Genomic DNA, 20583 nt, shown 5'->3' with positions numbered 1-20583 from the left:
AAAGGACTAGCGATGTATATTTTGGAATTTGGAATAGCTTTGGTCGAAATAATTTCTATTTTATTTTTTTTGTAAATGTCGTTTCTTGGCCTAACATTTTTCAAGTAGAATGTTACAATATCATTTGCGTTTAATGTTGTGCATATAAAAATTGTATGTGAATTGTGTCATCCAACAGAAAGTCATTTAGTGTACCAAAATCATTATAAAAGCATATCGATAAACTTTGCAAGAGACATAATATGCTACATGTATGACAATTATGCAACTCGACTACGGAAAATTCTGAATACCATTCTATAACTCAATTATATACCTTAGAAAACCCAAATTAATTTCGTCTTTTGAGTCAATACTCTATAATATAAAACCATTACTTATGCATTTATTTCATTTTATATTTTGCACAATACTTTTAAAATCTTTGTGTTAATTTTAATCTCTGACATTGCAGTACGTATGTTAAACATCAAATCTGAAGTAATTATTCCATGCAAATGCTAATTTGTGCTAATTTGTGTCATATGTCAGGTTTTAATATTGTATTGAAAAATACTTTGATATAAAGGTGCACAATTATTCAGTCAAGTTCGAAAACCTCGCTGTCACCAACAATGTAGAGTACACCAACAGACATATAAAGATGTCTGACGTAAAATAAATCCAAATAAAAAGATTAAATTAAAAATTAATTTAAACGACCTTTTGGACATGGTTAATCATCAGATAAAAAGGTAAATATAAATTATGTATATAGGGATGTTAATCAATGGTAATATTTTGATCGTCTGATAAAATCTTTTCGTTTGAGTGCTTATTATCTTCAAGTTGTGCACACTAGGCGATTGCATCCAACATTCACAAAGATGTACAAAAACTTCAAAAAATTTCCTCGAAATCAAAGAAACCGCATCACCTGTGACTATATACTATAGTATAAGTTCAAAAATCATCCTATTGAAATAAACATATCAAATTGATTTTGATTATAGACGAAATGAAAAATAGACAATATTAAAATGTTCGTCATTAGATTAAATAAATGACTTCACTTATCACAAGTAGCTTTGATCGACACCATTTGTGAAGTAGACACAAAACTATAAGCTCAATCATAGTATTGTAGTTTGGTATAGTGGGTTTTACGGTATATGCCTTGTGCATCTTAAAAACAGAAACCAACAAATATGAGCCGATTTGAAAACCAATCATATATATTCAAAAATTTCCCTCGAAATCAAAGAAACCGAGGTAGGATGACATATTCATTTGCTACGCATCTCCTGTGACTATATACTATAGTATAAATTCAAAAATCATCCTATTGAAATAAACTTATCAAATTAATTTTGATTATAGACGAAATGTAAAATAGATAATATGAAAATGTTTCTCGTTAGATTAAATAAATGACTTCACGTATTACAAGTAGCTTTGACCGACACCATTTGTGAAGTAGACGCAAAACTATAAGCTCAATCATAGTATTGTAGTTTGATATAGTGGGTTTTACGGTATATGCCTTGTGCATCTTAAAAACAGAAACCAACAGATAGGAGCCGATTTGAAAACCAATTATATATATAATAAATCCGACATAGGCAAAACATAATCACTCATTAGAGAGATATAATGGTTTTATATAACTGTCGCCTACTCCCGAGAAAATATTCATCCCCAGAGAGCTAAGCATTTATTTCTCTATACGTTTTTTTGTCAGCCAAGTGTTTGTTTTCAACAATCCTGTACGATATACGGGCAGTTCGAGATAAAGAGCAAGTAATTTAAATTTGGCATGACATATATTCTATAGGAAAGTACACTTACCTCATGTTTATATTTTACTAGTATTCTCCTTTTGTCTTCGTTCATATTTATAATATATACCTAGATAGATCGAACGCATTTCTCAACTGTTCTTTCGAAAATTAATTGGACTAATATATAACCCCGTGAAGTTCTTAAGTCTATAATTGACACTATGGCTGCTTTAAACGCAAGACCGTAAAGAATATATACAAATTTATTAACACAAGTTTACAGCTTGAAAGCTAGGGTAAGACTGCCCCAGCAACAGTTTACAAAACATAAATTAAGTCAAAATAAGGGTATAAAACATTATAAAAGATTCACATAAAATGTATCTTTCATTGTCTAATCTTATGTTATAATAAACGGATTGTTGTCCTCCGGCTTAACTTAGTAAAATAGCGATAATTGCTTTTGTAGTTCGAGTGTTAGATACAGAATCAATTTGCGCCAATTTCAGTTTTGAAAAGGTATTATTTGCGCCAATTTCAGTTTTGAAAAGGTATTAATTGCGCCACTCTCTTTTATTTCGATGGTATTAATTGCGCCACATTTACCTGTAAATATTTTTTTACCTATATCATACCTGTACACGTTTTACCTACATCATACATGTACTATAATTAACCTTTCCACTAAACTCACCAAAAAATAAATTGTTTGGTAATAGAATATTTTTTCACGAGTCAAGATATGTTATCATTCAATTAAATAGAGTCTGATAGAGGAAAACCGGTCATCATTGTTGAAGAACACAAATTCCGTCAGGCATTTGTAAGGAAAACTGGAGAAATAAGGTGGAGATGTACAGTTAAGTCGTATCAGGCTAGGTTATTCACAGATGAATCGTGTATAATTATTTTAAATGGAGAATTTGATCATATTTATGAAACCAATGTCCAGACTGTATAGAACGTCAAATTTTGAGAACTGCGTGCAAAAGGAAAGCAACCGATATGTTGTCAGAGCGACCTTCAAACTGCCAATCCCAAACCCGGATTAAGGAGGAGGGAAGTCAATCATATAGAAATAAATAAAATTGGCCCAATTAGATGATCATTTTATTGGCGCAAATGATACCTATAGTTTTGAAAATGTGGTGGCGCAAAAAAAGTATTGATGCAATTAAATTGTGGCGCAAATGAGTTACTTTTTGGCGCAAAAAGAGATCGCCCTAGGATGGTACTATCCGGACCTTGCTAATAAAGTTTAAAGTATTGGTATACCGTCTTTGAATTACTATAACACGGAAAACGCCTGTTTATAAATATTTCATTTAGAAATCATCATACTAATGACCTTGCATTACATAGCTTCTCATAAATAGTTTATTAATGCATTTAACGCTACTCTTACTCTTTTGGTTTAGTAATTCTGTTTCTCTTCAATAAAATGTGAATTTTTAATATATCATTTGGCATACTGTTAAGTTAATATGTTTTTCAAATTGAGGAACTTTGAAATTGTTATGATGGTATTAATTAGACCATTGTTGAAAGTAATTGACTTCAACTAGCATGTATCAAAACATAAAAATTATGTTGAAAACGTTAAAAGGAAAATTAATGTTTTTGCTTAATTTATTTTGATCGACTTCATGAACTCGGTTTTTTAAAACATTATCAATAATTACAGCAGGAAACATAATATTGTGACAAATATTTTGTGTTTGTTGTTGTTTGCCAAACAACCAGTCCCTCTAACCTGGGACAATTGTGTAACAGTACAACATAAGAACCAACTATTAAATTCGGTTACAAAAGGCTAAACTAATCAGATAGAAACATGTAGAAACATATTTAACAAAACCACAGAGTGGACGTGGCTGTGTACTTAAACATCCCAACAACTAAAAGTCACTAAGTAAATAAAAGATCTATGAGTACTCGCAGTTACTGTACAACTTTGTACCTTTTTTGACTTTCAAACTTTTATATCTGGACGTCACTGGTAAGTCTTGTGTGGACGAGGCACGGTTTTGACGTATTGAATTTTAAACCTGATGCCTTTTGATATCTATTATTCATGTTTTTCTTTGCCTAATACGTTCTCCTATTGATTTGTATTGAAGTCCTGTATTATTATGTTGTCATTTTCATGTTATATTTAACAATGCCATTAAAGTGCGAGGTTTGGCATGTCACAAACCCAGGTTCAACCCACCATTTTTTCTTTAAAGATGTCCTGTACCAAGTCAGGAAAATGGCCATTGTTATATCATAGTTCGTTTCTGTGTGTGTAACATTTTTACGTTGTGTTTCCGTTGTGTCGTATGTTTTCTCCTATATTTGAGTGTGAATTCACATTACTATAACACGGTACTTTTCTATCCCAAATTCATGTATTTGGTTTTGATGTTATATTGGTTATTCTCATCGGATTTTGTCTAATGCTTAGTTCGTTGCTATGTGTGTTACATTTGAATGCTGTGCCGTTGTTCTCCTCTTATATTTAATGCCTTTCCCTCAGTTTTAGTTTGTTTCCCCGATTTTGTTTTTTGTCCATAGATTTACGATTTTGAACAGCGGTATACTACTGTTGCCTTTATTTACTGACAGCTATATCAATGCCAATAACTAGTTTAAACATATTTATTAATAGTTATTACAACTTATATTAATACCTTTACACTTTGTGGGTTCGAGTGCTGCATTGTAGCGGCATTAGCCTGCTCTTTTTCGAAATCTACAATGGTGTCTTTTACATGCAAGAGATATTGCTCTCTCTCTTAACACGAGTCAGCCATTTATCGCCACCATCCGACGGACTGTCATCGTTTCTCGAGACCATACTCGCAAATGGTGTCAAGGGAGAGCCGAAAAAAATCAGTCCGTGAAATTTTCACACCGGAGCCTGAGTGTATGTGTTCGTGTTCGCGACCCACAACGTATATGAATTACATGGATAAATAACTGGTACAGTTTATTAAAAAAAAATATTAAAGTGAGAAAGTATTAATAGTTTTATGAGAAAAGGGCTACTTGATCAATAAAATTCAATTCACTTACCTCTGCATATTGTTGTTTACTCTTTGGTCCTTTTTTTACAACATAATATTTATAAAATATATCAAGGTACGACACAGCCATATTTGAGTCTTCTCACAAAATCGGTGCGACAGACAAAATACTAGAAAGATACTATCTTCATAACAGAATAAGTCAATAGTGTGGATTAAAATGTCCAAATATATAATAATTTATCATTATAATCAAAGTAGCATGATTGTGCACAAAATGTCATCTGAAGCAATGCATTTGATTAACTGCTCTATTTAAGCTGATGACTTTCAAAACTTTCAAAAATGATTTTTTTTTTTATTTACAATTTTGGCACTGTCCCATTTTGAATCTTCTGATGTTACGAGAGCTCGTTTGGTTGATTTGTTTAATGTTCTACTCTTTTGTCATTTATGTAAAGCTACATAATTATGCAACATCACTAACAGTTTTCTGCATCTATCATTTTCCTTTCGACATGCTTTGATTCACATTAACAGATATGTGTTACTTCAATGCTAATTTAATATCATTATATTTGTTCATTCTATTTACGAACAGGTAACGCATTTTTGTGATGATATTTTTAAGATCTTAGGAATCAATACCATTGACTTGGTCAATATTTATATCTACCGACCAATTTTTCACTCTTATAGGATTTTATAATGGTATTGTAGGTGACATGTAAGCATACTGATAAGTATAAAACTTTATTATAGACAACTTTCAAACTAACACTTTTAAACACTGGTAATGCTTTGTTATCGCCATTTGAATACGGAATAAATAATTATTTATTTATTTACATATTTCCCCTTTGAACTGAATAAAGTACGTTTTTATTTGATTTGAACTACATATTATTTATAACATGAAAGCTTAGTAAATAGATATTATTTGCTTTGGTGTTGAAAAAGTGGATTATATAAAGTATACAAACTATATATCTGTTGAAGGGGAAACTAGTGATGACAGAAACTACAGTAACTGTATGATATTCGTCGAAATGTTATCTTTGACTATTGATTTTAAATTACGTATAGAAGTTTAATATAAATTATTATTAACTAGAGATCTCCTATGAATAATTTCACTTCCATGAGATTGATACGGTAAATCGCGAGGATTTGACGACATTAAAATTCCTATGATTCGACAGATAGGTAAAAATTACCAGTACATTGTACCTTAACTAGTGTTTAAAGAAAGGAAAAGAGAAACAAACAAAAAATGAACAAGCTGGAAATATTGAATTTATGTTTAAAATGGAACAAGACGCACACCTACATAATTTTTGATTAACTAATATGTGTAACATGTTAGTTTTTTGTTCAGACAGTCACACAAACCTAAAAGAGAGTTTTAGAACAATAATCATTTATACATAAATATAAAAATTATGCGAAAGCGTACAAGATAAGAAAAACTGCAACAAGTCTTACGTTATTTGCATTTGTCTCTTTGTCTTTTTTACAAACAGTATTTGCATGTTTGTCTTTTTCTTTTTTAGTCACGAGGTTGAATGTACCTCTGGTATATTTCACCCCTATTTTACTAGCTGGTAATATTCTACATAAACAACAAAATGTTGAAAAAAACTGCAAAAAATTGTCATAATTCTTATAAAGATAAATGGAAACTACTGTGCTAATGGTTGTGTGTTGGTCCATTATTTCTTGTACGCTAGGTAGCAACTTTGTTAAATACTAAATCGATAAATGTATAAATTGTGAACTGGTAAATTATTTAATATTATGTAATAATGTTTTATGCCTAACCATTATTTAGCTTCTGAATTTGTACATCTACAAGTAAGTTATAAGGTATGATACTAATATTTTTAATATGCAGTTTTGAGATACGCGTAACTATTTTTAAGTAAAAGTTGATAATCATAATGTCTATTCGTTCCATTGGTTGATTAGATAAAGTCTTACGTTTGATTTTGTGAGTTTTAAAGGACTGCCCTAGTCCAAATAATAATGACATCTTGAAAGGCTATTATATTTTTTGTTCTTTTGCGTCAAAGCAAAAATTTAAAATAGCCTTCCAAGACGTTATAATTATTTAGACTAGGACTGCCCCTTTTTAACTTACCTTGTAGTTTGTTATTTTTGTAAAATTTAATACGTTTTATTGCACAAAATATTAGAATTATCCATGAATATACTGAACCTATTTAAGTAACAAATTGTCCGATATATGATCGTACATTAGTTTGATATCAATCAACGTGTATATTAAGTTTAAGTTTTCCGTTCGGTTTGTATTTCACAATGACGAGAAATCGCTCTTCTATTCCCTTGTGATGAATATTTAAAATTATTCTCTATTTAAATGGTTAACGATTCTGTTCTTTGGTCATAAATGTTGTACGAAATTATTAATGTATTCGATTTGTTTTTCTGATAGTCAGTACGTTGTTGAATTAGGACAGATCGGAAAAGAGTAAAAAATCAAGGTTTCGATATAATTTTTAATAATGTTGTTCATACAAGCAAGTTTTTTTTATATTTATCATTCATTGTATAATTCAAATTTATGTTTATGTATGGCTGGTTTGAATGAAGTATACACGTTTGACCTTTAAACATTGCTAAGGTGAATAGACCGTGCAGTAGGATTATGGATGGCATGCAGTTGCGTATACAAAAAGAAACGTATATTTAAATAGTAATCAATATCTGAATATCCATTTTACCATGAAGTGCTTTGAACGTTTCACACTTTGACTTATTAGCCTTTCGCACTTGTAAAACAAAACTGGACCTGTACGGATTCTAAATATAAAGTCTACTGAAAGAATTACTGATTTAGCTTTTCTATAGGTGATATTTACCTAACGCCACGAGCAGAACCAATCAATTGCAACCGCAGTTGATTACTGTAAAGTGATCAATTTCTTATTCATTATTGATGTGTTTATCGACATGTTGACGTGACAGAGTAACTGAATAACATATCGTAGAATTCCAGGCGGTAATATTCCCGCCATATATCTGACGTTTCCACTCCGGATTAAAGTTTTATGAGGAACTAATCTGTGTATCTCTAACGGCTTCTTTGCATAGACGATAGCTTGTAAATTGAACTCTGTTTGTTCTCTGCTTTGACAACCTTCGCTGATCTTCAGATAACTAAAGCTAGATATTTATCCTTCCTTGTCTGCGGGTCATTTGTGGTTTGTGAGTATAGTGTTGTTATGTTTGTGAAGTTCATTTCTTCTTTGATGCATCATCCATAAAGTTTCACATATGGATGAACTTATATACATGTTAAGTGAACAAAAAGGGGTAAGTAAATACATTTTGCGTTAAGAGTTATTTTAGCCAAATTCGGTTTGATTAATGTTTTTATTGAATTATAAATAGTCTGATAACCTTTCCTTTTCCCTTTTTTGTGGATTAAATAGATAGTTACTAAAATTAAGAATCCTGAAGATGACCAGAGACGCCGATACCATATGGGGAAAACAATATTGAGGAAATTTTATAAGTTGTTACTTTCACTGGTTTTGTATTTAAAAAGTAATCAAAATAACTATTACACTAGAATACATTTTAAAAAGCGTAATATGTTATAGCTGTAAATATCATTATATGCTTTGAATTATTTACTTTTTTTCGTAGAGAAATGGCATAGTTTTTACTCTGATATTTCTGTCCCCGCTTTCTGAGTCAAATGCTAAAGGGAAACAGATTTATAATTGTTTCCTGTTTCCATATCCCAGCATTTCTATTATATAAATAAACTTATTTGTGCACTTTCAAAAAAATAAATATGGTTAAAACTAAATTATTGAAATTGACAAGCCTCCTTGGCTAAATGAAGATAAGATTAGTGTAAGTATTGATCGTTTTAATGGACCTTATTGCAACAAAACACACGCAACTTTCGAATGTGTCGGTCACAAGCTTGTGATACTGCTGTTATCGTTAGTTGTTGTCTATCATGTTTGTTTTTAGTTTATTGTCTTGCTGTAAAGTATGCCATTGATTTTTTACGTTTGAATTGTTACATATTTTGCCATGTTGTAACGTTTTAACAGCTGACTATGCGGTATGGGCTTTGCTCATTGTTGAAGGCCGTACGGTGACATATAGTTGTTAATGTCTGTTATTTTAGTCTTTTGTGGATAGTTGTCTCATTGTCAATCATATCACATCTTCTTTTTTATATTAGTTGATTTTACGGATACCTTAAAATTGCTCTCGATCGTACAGTTTCTGTAAATCATCTATCTTTAGTAATGCAAAATAAACCAGATTCAGGATATAAGACTAGAAGAAACTTGATAAATGAAATGCTATATAAACAGTTATGATTTTACTATTGTCCTCTCGATTAAGATTTAATATTGACAGATGTAAAGACATTTAATTGTTTCATACAACCAACGACGGACATGTTTTTAAATGTCTATCATTTAATACCGTTATACACAATATTTGATCTTCCCACAACACCCAATTCTCTAAAATAAGATAAACACATTAAGATATACAAATACCCATTCTGTCAGCCGAGGATCCTTAAAATTAAAGTTGCATGACAGTCAATATCAATAACATGAATAAACTGTTCTATGTTTTTTATTGATTTAACTCCTTGGTACACTTCCTGGTACCAAGGAAACAGAGACTATTACCTGCTCCGTTGTATACCCTTGATGAAGGTCGTTGCTATGGTGAAATCACCACAGAAAGAACGTTACCATTTAGGTATCAATCTATTCGATTTAAAAAAAAATGTTTGAAGACTGGTATAACAAAGTGTAATTTGTTCATTGATTTTCACAAAATATGCATCTTCCTGACCTTTTCACAGCATAAATATGTTCCGTATGAAAGAACCTGTATCACTAAATGCAATTAAAATGATTAAAAGTAGAGATTGCATTATACGGGTGCAATAAAACAGCATCTAGTCTGTGTTATATACAAAGCATGCTTGCAAAATTTCGGATAATTAGTTCAGATTATGCATAGTAACCGACTGAAGCAAACACTTCAGTTTCGAATTCATTAGGCATCGAACATATTAAGGTATGTATGAGATCGTGTGTGAGTACTTATGTTTTTGTGGTTTGATTTGTATTTGGTTAACCAGGGTTTTGTCTTTAATTGCAGATGACAGTTAATACACAAAGGCTGACCACATTGCAACAATCACTGGAAAATTTACTTACAGAGAAACGTACACTCAACTCTAAAATTATATCAGACTCATATAATCATTTCAAGAATTGTATTTCAAAGGTATTTATATAAAACCTTGCTTATAAAATATCACAGATCCTGAATCTCGATCGCATTACCTAATAATAATAAGACAGAACTATTAATTGTTTATATCAAAAACTGATACAGAGACGAACAAAACTGAGGAAAAAACAAGAAGACAATAATGTATGTCCTTGCTGGGCAGTTGACTGTGACCAAACTATAAAAAACGAATAGACAGTGGTCAGAAAAGAGTAATATATTTTGGAAATAGTTTTGATTAATAAATGTATCTTCTTCAGGAAATGCAAATATTCATACGTTATAGATATGTAGAATTGTGAGTACCAGTTTGTATCGAATAAGAAATCAGTTCATTGCCACATTAATAATTTACTGAATACATTGTACAGCTTTATTGATTCTAAAACCTATATTATCATACATTTACTGATGGTAACATCAGCTTTTTCTGGATTATACTTTATTACAGACTAAGGCAGGACAGGCAAATGACCTTAAGCCATCTTTAAAAAGATTAGAACAAAGCTTAAAGAACGAAGGTGCTTATAAAAATGTCAAGGCAAAGTTTGAGCTAATCAAAGCAGATATTTTAGATGTGAGTACATGAACAAAATGTATTATATGTGGGTTTTGTTGTATTTTTTCTTGCTTAAAAGAAATTAACAAAAAAGATAATTTTTCCTTATGTTTATGGTGCATCATATACTGCGTTTTATTATTACATGAGTATGATGAGTATCATTCTACTAGCAGAAACAAATTTGTTGTCTGATTATAGATCAGAGGCTTGCAAAACGTAATTTGTATGTCAAGATCTGCCTTCAAAATTCAAGAAAATAAAACAAATTAAACAGCCTAAAAACAAATAAGTAAACGATAAACATAAAACATAAAACATTAAATAGGAAAGAATTGCTAATAGAACGTTAATTGAAATTCTGATAAACTTTTTATGGAGAATTGAAATTAGGCTTAAAAAATCCCTTTCAAAGAACTGACTGTAATGTACAAATGTAGTAATAGGCTTATCGATTTAAATGCTTCTCCAACCGACCGAATTTACAAAAATGAATATGATTTATTGTTTAAACTGTTATTACACATAGAGTAGATTGATGTAAAAATTGTGTTTTGGGGTTGTTATTTTTTAAGGTAGACGATACTGTCTCTTAAAACGATTACAAATTATAATCTTGGATGCACTAGATTTCTCTTTCTATAAGATTTTTTTTATCTATAGGTGGTGGTCAAGGTTTTGTTTGATTATTAACATTAAACCGCTTTTTTTTTCAAATTCTTTCATAGAAAAGTGTGCCATATTTATAGAACTACAGCTACCCATTTAAGGTTATTCGTAAATTACCAGACGTAAACACAACACGAATTCATTATTTTTGATAACATACAATTAACCAAAGGGCATTCATATTTATAAAAAAATCAACCGACAGAACAGCACTCATTGCCGTTTCGAAGCTTTATGTGAGCACTTTCCGCAGTGAAGATCGACATCCAACTTAGTGAAAGATTGGATTCATTGAGGCTTGATTTTTTTTTATCGTGCTACAAAGTTACAAGGTTGTGGTTCAAACATACAGCAATCGTAACAAGTAAATTCAATACAAACAGCAATCGTAACAAGTAAATTCAATACAAACAAATATTACGCACATATTTGAGTTGGTTGGCGTAAAATTAAATGCTAATCCATGTTATTCAAATTTCTTAATACATTCTAATTACTAGACTGAACTGTTACATACAGTTGTGGTATTCCATTATTTTGTTAAATCTTGTACTCTTTTTTTTAAATAATCACATATTTCAGAAAACAAATTATATTCAAGAAATAATCGGTTCTCGTTACATACCATTATCTCAATCCAACAGAAAAAAACAGCAATTTCATGATTTGCACCTGATGTCTCTCGGTCCATTTGTATACACTAATTAAGTGATAATTGACAAATAATCAACTGTTGCGACGAAGGCCGATTAAGGCTGAATTTAAAACAATATTGTTTTTGATTTGCAATAGATGAATAATTTGGAGAATCGTTCCCTCCCCTCCCGTTTCTCAGTATGGGGTGCTTAATCTTCAAATCTATACATTGATGGTATATATCACTCTAACTTTAAGATGCTTTAACAATTCCGTCGTATTTAAGGTTAAAGTTTACATTTAAACCGTTATTAGTTATCTATAGAAAATGTTACTTTCCATGCCTGTTCTACTTTATTCTTCGGGTGAGTCATATGCATCAATGCATTATGTGATCTGTTTGCACTATTGATACATAACTCCTGTCGAGTTATGTTACGAATATAATTGCTGAGTCGCTGTTGTTTAAAATTGAGAATGAAAATGGGGAATATGCCAAAAAGACAACAACCCGACCACAGAGCAGACAATGGCCGAAGGCCATTTATGTGTCTTCAATGCAGCGAGAAAACTCCTGCACCCGGAGGAGTCCTTCAGATGGCCCCATAACAAACATTTTACTAGTTCAGTGATAATGGACGTAAAACAAAACTCCGAATCATACATTAAAAACTAAAATAAAAAAATCAAAGACTAACAAAGGCCAGAGGCTCCTGACTTGGGACAGGCCCAAAAAAGCGGCGGGGTTAAACGTGTTTTTTTTTGTTTTTGTTGTTTTTTTTTATCTCAATCCTCCCCCTATACCTCTAGCCAATGTCGAAAAAACAAACGCAATAATACGCATAGTAAAACTCAATTTAAGAGAGGCCCGAGTCCGATGTCAGAATATATAACAAAAAAACTTAATCAAAATGACGATAGTACATAAATTAACAAAGTACATGTACAAGTAGCAGTGACATGCCAGCTCAAGACCTCAATTAAACTGATTGGAAGGTTATCTCTTCTTCATATTACTAATATCTAGCACAATCCCTCCCGTTAGGGGTTTAGTATTTTACCATCATAAAATATATGAGAAGATTACTCGTGTCATGCCAACATATGGTTTTAGAATAAATATGCTTAATTCCGATGCAAATACCCTAAAAGTGAATCAATATTAAAGCCAAAATATGCAATCTTTAATGACCTGACAACAGTATCGTAACTATATCCCTTCTTAATAAGTCTGTTTAAAGGTTATGTTAGATTTTGGGTTAAATACTGACATTTTTGTGCTTTGTTAAGAATATTACCACATTTGAATGTATGCATTGTTTCCATGATACATAAAAATGAATGACAGGAATGGCCGAATAAAACATATAGTTCTTCAAACCTCAATAATCAACAAAACTTAGCTAACACATCAGAAGACTATAATATACATATACACTACTAGTTTTACTCTTTTTTGACTGTCGTACGTGGAAGCGTAAACGTATGTAGTTAGATGATGATATTCCAATTTTACAAAGACAAATATTCAGTGTAAAAAATCCAAAGTCATCAAAAGTAACACTTTTGCAATAGTACATCGTAACATGCAAGTAGAAGTTAACAATGCAATAACGAACAGTTCACGGTAATCTGTATCACTTACAGGTTGTTGATCATACTTGTACTATGAAAGCTATAAAACGTGACACACAGAATCCTCAACGATTGGACAAAAAGATAGAAGATAAATCTGGAAACAGGGCAAGGACGGTAACTCTCCAACATGCTCAGGATAGACAAAAAGCAAAGGGTAGCGGACTACCTGTGGCACCTGTCATAAAACGCCCAGTGATACAGTCTGACCAAGCCACATATAGAAACAGTCATAAAACACCAGTCATTGAAGTGTGAGTTATTGATTATGAGTACAAAGTCTTTTGGTTCCATAGGCACTTTTTTCTATCTTTACAAGAAATATTTTATATATTCAAGATCTATTTTATGGAATAGCTTACCAATATCCCTAAAAAAATCAACCTCAAGTACAAGCTCATTCAAAAAAGATTTAAAAATTACTTGTTGGAACATTAAGAAGCTGTGCATTTTTATATGCATAATAATTTCCACACACTTACTCAAACTTATGATATTGTTGATGCCAATACTATAAATGTCATACATGAATTTGTAACTTTTACCTGTTTTGAAAATTGTATATTTCATAACATTTTTTTATTTCATTATTCATGTATGTTTGTCTGTTTGATATTTTGTAATTGTTTGTTATATTTCATTGTACATTTCATGAGGGCCTCAGGGAAGATTAGCTTTATAGCTAACTGTGTAACCCTCTTTAAATAAGGAATTATTATTATTAATATTATTATATAACTATTATATTATCTGTGAGAAGGTCGACCGTCCATATTTATACAAGTTTTGTGGATAGAAACAAGTGCCTCTGTGTGGTACACAATAAAACAGTAACCAAATAACACAATGAAATTCGAAACAAATGTACAGAACCCATTATCGAAATCTTATTTGTGTATGTATTCCTATATTTCTGCTTGTGTATGTATTCCTTTGTTTCTGCGTGTGTATGTATTCCTTTATTTCTGCGTGTGTATGTATTCCTTTATTTCTGCGTGTGTATGTGTAAAAGGTATACTGCAATTTCTCTATCTTGAGAAAAAGACACAGTTCTTCCTTATTTTATTTTTTAGTTGAAGCAGTTGCATTCATCATTAACTCATAAAAAAGTATATCGAGAAACGAGTTTGGTGATCACAAGAGTCTGTATGTGTAGATTAACAAAAGTCATGCTAACTACACTTTTGTCGTGAATGGTTCATTTTGATATTGCAGAGTATATTTCCTGCTATGTATTCCAGAATATATAAACTAGCAACCAACCAATAACGGCCGGTCTAAAAGGACATGTTTTCCATAAGATAATCTTGTTTATCCAATTAATAGCATGATCAATAGAGTTTAAATCTCACGACTAAACATCTGATGTGATAAAATCATAAAATAGTCGAATGTAGTATAACAAACTGCAATACTGGTTGCACTAGCGATTAACTCATATGTTCAATGTTATAAAGTTATTTTTTTATGGCCTACTATACAATGTAATTTTCGAAGTCGAAGTTGCAATCGCTGTAATATTACTAATCGATTTTGTGCATTTTTCTTTGATTTTTTCTTGTGATAATTTTCATATCATGTTAATCGATTGAGATTGTAAATTATCGCTAGAAACTAAGGAGGCACATGGCGTTGCTAATCAAATTGACATGAAATTGACAAAGTCGTCATAGCTAAAATAGCGATAAGCAGATTAGTATTGGTCACCTCCACGATAATCTAAAAAAACATATATTACTGATAGTATTATTGATTTATATATAAGATCTTCGTAAGAACTCAATCTATTAAGTTTTAAATGTGCTGATATCATTATCAGAGTGACTAGTGATACTACAATTACGGTATAACGTAAAATATTTATCATGAATAGTAAAACGAACAATCAAATTTCGCCTTTGGAAATCACTCAACTATTCGAAAAATAATTTTGATTCATCAATTTGTCAGCAACCATTTCTTTCGTTGAAAGTATATCTGCTGATAAGCCGCTACGCTCAACGGGAAAAACACAGATGATCGAAAGAAGGACATAACACAGCTTCATCTGACGGTCAATGTGTGGTGGTGGACTAGTCCTTAACCTGAGACCACATCAAATAAGTCAACAAATACCATAACAATAAACATGATATAAAAAAACTCTTTAAAGAGAGGCCAAAGACACCAACGGGTTATTCAAACACACCACAAGTCGGAATTGAACTAACAACACCATGACTAAAATGAAAAAGACAAACAGACAAACAATAGTACACAAAACTCAGCATAGAATTAAAACTAATAAAAAGACTAAGCACCACAAACCCATAAACAAATGAGTTCATGTGATTCCTAGAAATTTTTCTTGGTGATTATACTCAAAATGGATATTTTTTAAGTTTGGCGTATCGGCAAACTACATGTATAATGATTATTGTCTTTTATATACCATATGAGGACACATGTTTTTGTAACATCTTTGCATGAAAGAAACAGAAAGCTTGATATTTGTGTGGATGCAGTAGAATGTGTATTGTGGATATTTTTGTATTTATATTTAAATAAATAATAATTTAAAATTCTGCGAGTTTAGTTCCGGGCACAGTTGCTCACTTTGAATATGTGCTCTTTAGAAATATTGTTATTATATCAATATAGAATTTCATTTTTTACAGCAATGGTCGAGGGAACAGTGGAACTGCTTCCTCAGAAGAATTGTTAGGACTTAATAAAACAATTTCTAGACTATTTGATCAATTAGACATTGATAAAACCAAACATGGACAAAATATACCTCAAAATGACACATCAAAACTAACAGCAAAGACTACAAAACCTCAGGCAAAAACAAGTCATAAACTTCCAAAAGGTGAAGAATTAAAAGATGTTAGGACACTAGTGGCCAAATTAAAAATATTCGAGGACGAGTTTCATAAAAGGAAATTAACGCAAGAAGAATACTTACAAAGGTCAGTATGCAATAAAGAAATGTTGGGTTTTTTTTATTTAAAGGAAAACATAGTCGCAAGTGCCGTAATAAAATATCATTGTTACGCAAATGAAAACGTCCAGTAAACGGAATTTATGGAAAGTAATTGATTAAACGATGTCGATATTTTCTTAATTGACTCTTATACCTAGAAATTATTTGACATAAAATTGCAAATTGAAATTGGGAACCCACCCAAAGAGCAGATAACAGCCAAAGGCCACCAATGGGTCTTCAACACAGCGAGTAATTCCCGCACCCGGAGCCCCCTGAACAAACATGTGTGTACTATTTCAGTCAAGGCGGGTGTCATACTAAACTCCGAAATACAATGTATATAAATGAACTAAAAATTTTAAAAAAATCATAAATGTGATTGGAAGAAATCCACGTTATCAAATACGTATGTCTCTATCTCATTGAGCGTTTAAATTTGATTTTTTTATTTGTTTTAAGTTTACAAGTGGAAGTGGAGAGATTACAATCAGCTTTAGGCAAAAAGGAACAGGAACTTGACAGGTTAGTAGTGCAAAATTAGATAAATGAAAGTTGATATCTCAAGTAAATTTAAACCCTATACGTATGTCTTTGGCTTGTTTTATTGTTTGGGTTCTGTTTAGCTGACATATAGTGTCGTTTTGTTGTATGGATATATAAATACCCTGTCACGTCCGGTGTGTTTATGTTAAATGTTTTTCTACTTTGTATCGATCTGATGAGTTAAGCACTTTTCTATTGATTTGTAAAGTTTGGTTTTATGTTGAATGATTACGACACTATCTCAGGTCAGGGAAGATATTTGCGCCAGTAAATTAGTTTAACCCCGTCACTCAATATTATGTGGAATTGAGTGGTTGCATGTTATTGCTGTTTCTTCTATACTTTTTTTTTTTATCGTTTATTGCTTTGTTCCTGTGTTGTGCCGTAACCACTGTTTTATGTTTTATGTGCATTTAGATCTGATGATCATGAGTTTTATTATAATTTTAGCTGATTTCTATTACAGTTTGTTCTGATGTCCAAGGCTAGACAAGAACATGTAATTTAGTGGTTGTCGTTTGTTGTTGTTTACCATAACCTTTCGTTCATCGTTTGGTACTTTAACTAGGCCGTTTGTTATCTCGTTTTTATTGTTTTGAATTTGAGGCTTGCATATCTGACTATGCATTTTATGTTTTGCTCATTGTTGAAGGTCGTCCGGAGACATGTATATAGTTGTTACCCTCTATGTTATTTTGTCTCTGGTGGAAAATTGTCTCATTATCAATCTTACCACATTTTCTCTTTTTCATATATGAACATTATATACTTATGTCATGTATGTTCATGCTGAGTTCACACGGAATTCGAATTCAAAAAGTTTTACGTCCTAACGTCAATTCTATTTCGAATTCCAATGCGCGTCAAATTCGCTTTACTGTCCAAACGACGTTAACTTTTAATTTGTATTAACAAAAGCGTATTTCTAATGCGAATTGGATAATTCGAATTAAAAATGAAGAGTGTGTGAACGCGATTAGCGAATTCGATTCGCATTCGATTCGAATTCAATTCGAATTAAATGTACGTGTGAACGAGGCATTAGATTCGAATTTACTATTTTAAAAATTAACAACACTTTATTTTAAAATTTCAAAACCTTATTTTGTTATAAGTCAATTCTATTGGAAACTTCTATTATCAAAGGCATTTGAGAAATCTTACCACATAAAGATGCTTGTAAACTTTGCTTTTTTGTCATTAATAAACAAAGCACTGTTAAATAAGCTTTATATATTCTGCAGATTACGAAGCACTCATTCTATTGCCCAAAGGGCAAAAGGAAAAACAGTAGAAAGAATGGCAGAAATGTAAGTTCTAGCTGTATTTCGTTTTCAATTTATATTTCATATAACAAAATATGTATAATCGGATACTGTTCATGCTCACATGAATAACTTATATCATAAAATTTTGAACAGTATGCAAAAAGTTTTCTGTAGATTTTTTACAAGACGTAATTGTGACATTAAAGTATATATATTTTTTTTTTTATGGTATTCACGTTTATGAAATAAATATCAATCGGAAACATTCGTAGCGGTTTTTGAGTATTTGTGAAAATATCACATAATAAATCAAATTGAATGTCCCTTTGTTTTACTTGCAGTCATGAACATGAGAAGCGAGATATGGTAGTAAAACTCCAGACATTGGAACTAAATATTAAGAAGAACATGGAAGTGTAAGTTAACCTTTTTTCGTTGCTTTCATTTAAAATTTTCTTTTTGTTCGAAATATCTATTGGTTTGGGGTTATTGATTTCGTTTTCACTGTAAAACGTTTTCTTACATTAGAATATACTAATTTTAAAATTGCTTAAATGTGTTATTAAAGCATGGATGTGTTCATATTAATTATGGGTGTGCTTCAAGATTTTGATAAACCTCTTACATGTACATGCTAATATGTTATGCTAAGCCTTTGTGGTAGATAAACTAACATCTTAGTTCATGTTTCCTATTTAGTCACCACAAAGAGACAGAAGACACAAGACATCGTCAAGTTCTGGACAATCTATCTTCAGAAATACTTCGTGTGTGTACCACTGTCAACAAACGGAATAAAATACATCGGACACGGTCAGAAGCTTCCAATATGAATAAAATCAGAGACAAGGATACATATGATGATTTACTTCCACGGATTGTTAATTTAGGAGAGGAAATTCAAATGCTACAGAAAACAAAATCTGAATTGTCTAGGTTAGCTCTACATGTCTTAAATATTATTAACTAATTATAGATACCAGACTTAAAATTTTGTTAGTCAGATGTGCGTTTTGTCTATAAAAGACTCATCAGTGACGCTCTAAACAGACAAAATCAAATTGAGAATATACGAAACTAAAGTTTAAGATCTTTCACTCACAAGTGATATTGGATTTCGATTATACATGGTAGGTTCATTTTTGTCACAACTAGCGTATCGCTCTTATACGTATTTAACACATCCCTGGTTTTCTTATTTTTGGTTGGAGCTTTCCTTATGTTGTTAATTTAAGAAAGGACTTCGAACACACGATATTTATAAAGGAATATTTTCATATATTACTGGTATAACGTCTTATGTAACTTAAAATATAAAAATGTCGTCCAGAAACTGACAGTTGTAACCAATGGTATTTGGACATTATTAGTATTTTGCATGAATTAAAAGTAGTAAATATTACAGTACAGTATTTCTTTAACCTAGATGCTAGTAAAAGACTGTTAGACGCTAGTAAATAATTTGTTCTTAATTATATATTCAGTCATGTTTAATCACTATCAAGTCATTAAAGACTATTCTACTTTCCTTAAAAAATTATTTGTTTAATAAGACCCTAGTTCTTAACTCTCTAGATTAACTATGATAGTACTTTTATAGAATAAAAGATTGATACTTCGAACTAGATGAATATCAACCAAAAGTTGTCACAATATTTTTACATTGTTTTACACAGAGATAATAATGATTTACAAGTTTGGAAGGCTAGCTTTGCTGACGTATCTTCGGAAGTTGACTCTCTATGGAAAGACGTTTATTCGAACAGAAACTTTCCAGATGTTAGACATGTATCCAAGACAACAGATTCAGACAGTCCAAGATCGAAATCTGCTCCAATCAAAGCAAAAATAGCAACGGCTAAAGCATTACTAGTTAGTAATTCGAAAAAACTTGAAGAAGCGGAAAGGTAAAAACATTTAAGATTATTCCATATTGATAAAACTTTAGAAGGTTTTTCTATATGAATGGGATTTTGAATAAATAAGCATATTCACCTGCGGAAAAAGGATATTCACCGTGCATAACGTCGCGTGCTTTTACCTGCACTATTTTGGTAAAAAAAAAACGATTGATGTACACTTGGTTTTGGTTAATAATTGCCATTACATACATTTCTCTCGGAATATGGAATAAAACATTTACTGTCTTTTGTTTCGGTAAATATATGGTTTAATTGACTTTTGAAAAACTGATACTCACTTCGGCCGTTGGCCTCAGTGAATATCAGTT

General features: G+C 31.2%; 2 protein-coding genes across 5 annotated transcripts in view; one reads left to right on the top strand and one right to left on the bottom strand.

The window, feature by feature from the left end:
- LOC143085281 (uncharacterized) overlaps positions 1-2002 on the bottom strand; it is a 51197-nt gene extending 49195 nt beyond the window's left edge. Inside the window, exon 1 of the mRNA XM_076261547.1 lies at positions 1828-2002. Within this exon, the coding sequence (XP_076117662.1) occupies positions 1828-1872 (45 nt within the window). The 5' untranslated portion in view covers positions 1873-2002. The remainder of the gene's footprint in view (positions 1-1827) is intronic.
- Positions 1-20583, top strand: part of LOC143085280 (uncharacterized) — a 51456-nt gene that overhangs the window by 15802 nt on the left and 15071 nt on the right. The window contains exons 1-10 of one of the 4 annotated variants that reach the window (XM_076261541.1): positions 7569-7996; positions 9941-10069; positions 10527-10652; positions 13587-13828; positions 16232-16525; positions 17002-17064; positions 18330-18395; positions 18695-18769; positions 19053-19289; positions 20030-20260. In XM_076261541.1, the coding sequence (XP_076117656.1) occupies positions 9941-10069; positions 10527-10652; positions 13587-13828; positions 16232-16525; positions 17002-17064; positions 18330-18395; positions 18695-18769; positions 19053-19289; positions 20030-20260 (1463 nt within the window). In that variant the 5' untranslated portion in view covers positions 7569-7996. Of the gene's footprint in view, positions 1-7568; positions 7997-8020; positions 8105-9940; positions 10070-10526; positions 10653-13586; positions 13829-16231; positions 16526-17001; positions 17065-18329; positions 18396-18694; positions 18770-19052; positions 19290-20029; positions 20261-20583 lie in introns of those variants that run through there. The other 3 variants (XM_076261539.1, XM_076261540.1, XM_076261542.1) reach the window with 3 other exon arrangements.

The sequence above is a fragment of the Mytilus galloprovincialis genome, chromosome 8 (assembly GCF_965363235.1).
Source record: "Mytilus galloprovincialis chromosome 8, xbMytGall1.hap1.1, whole genome shotgun sequence".
NCBI classification, from domain to species: Eukaryota; Metazoa; Mollusca; class Bivalvia; order Mytilida; family Mytilidae; genus Mytilus; species Mytilus galloprovincialis.
This window is presented reverse-complemented; position numbering and strand designations above follow the sequence as displayed.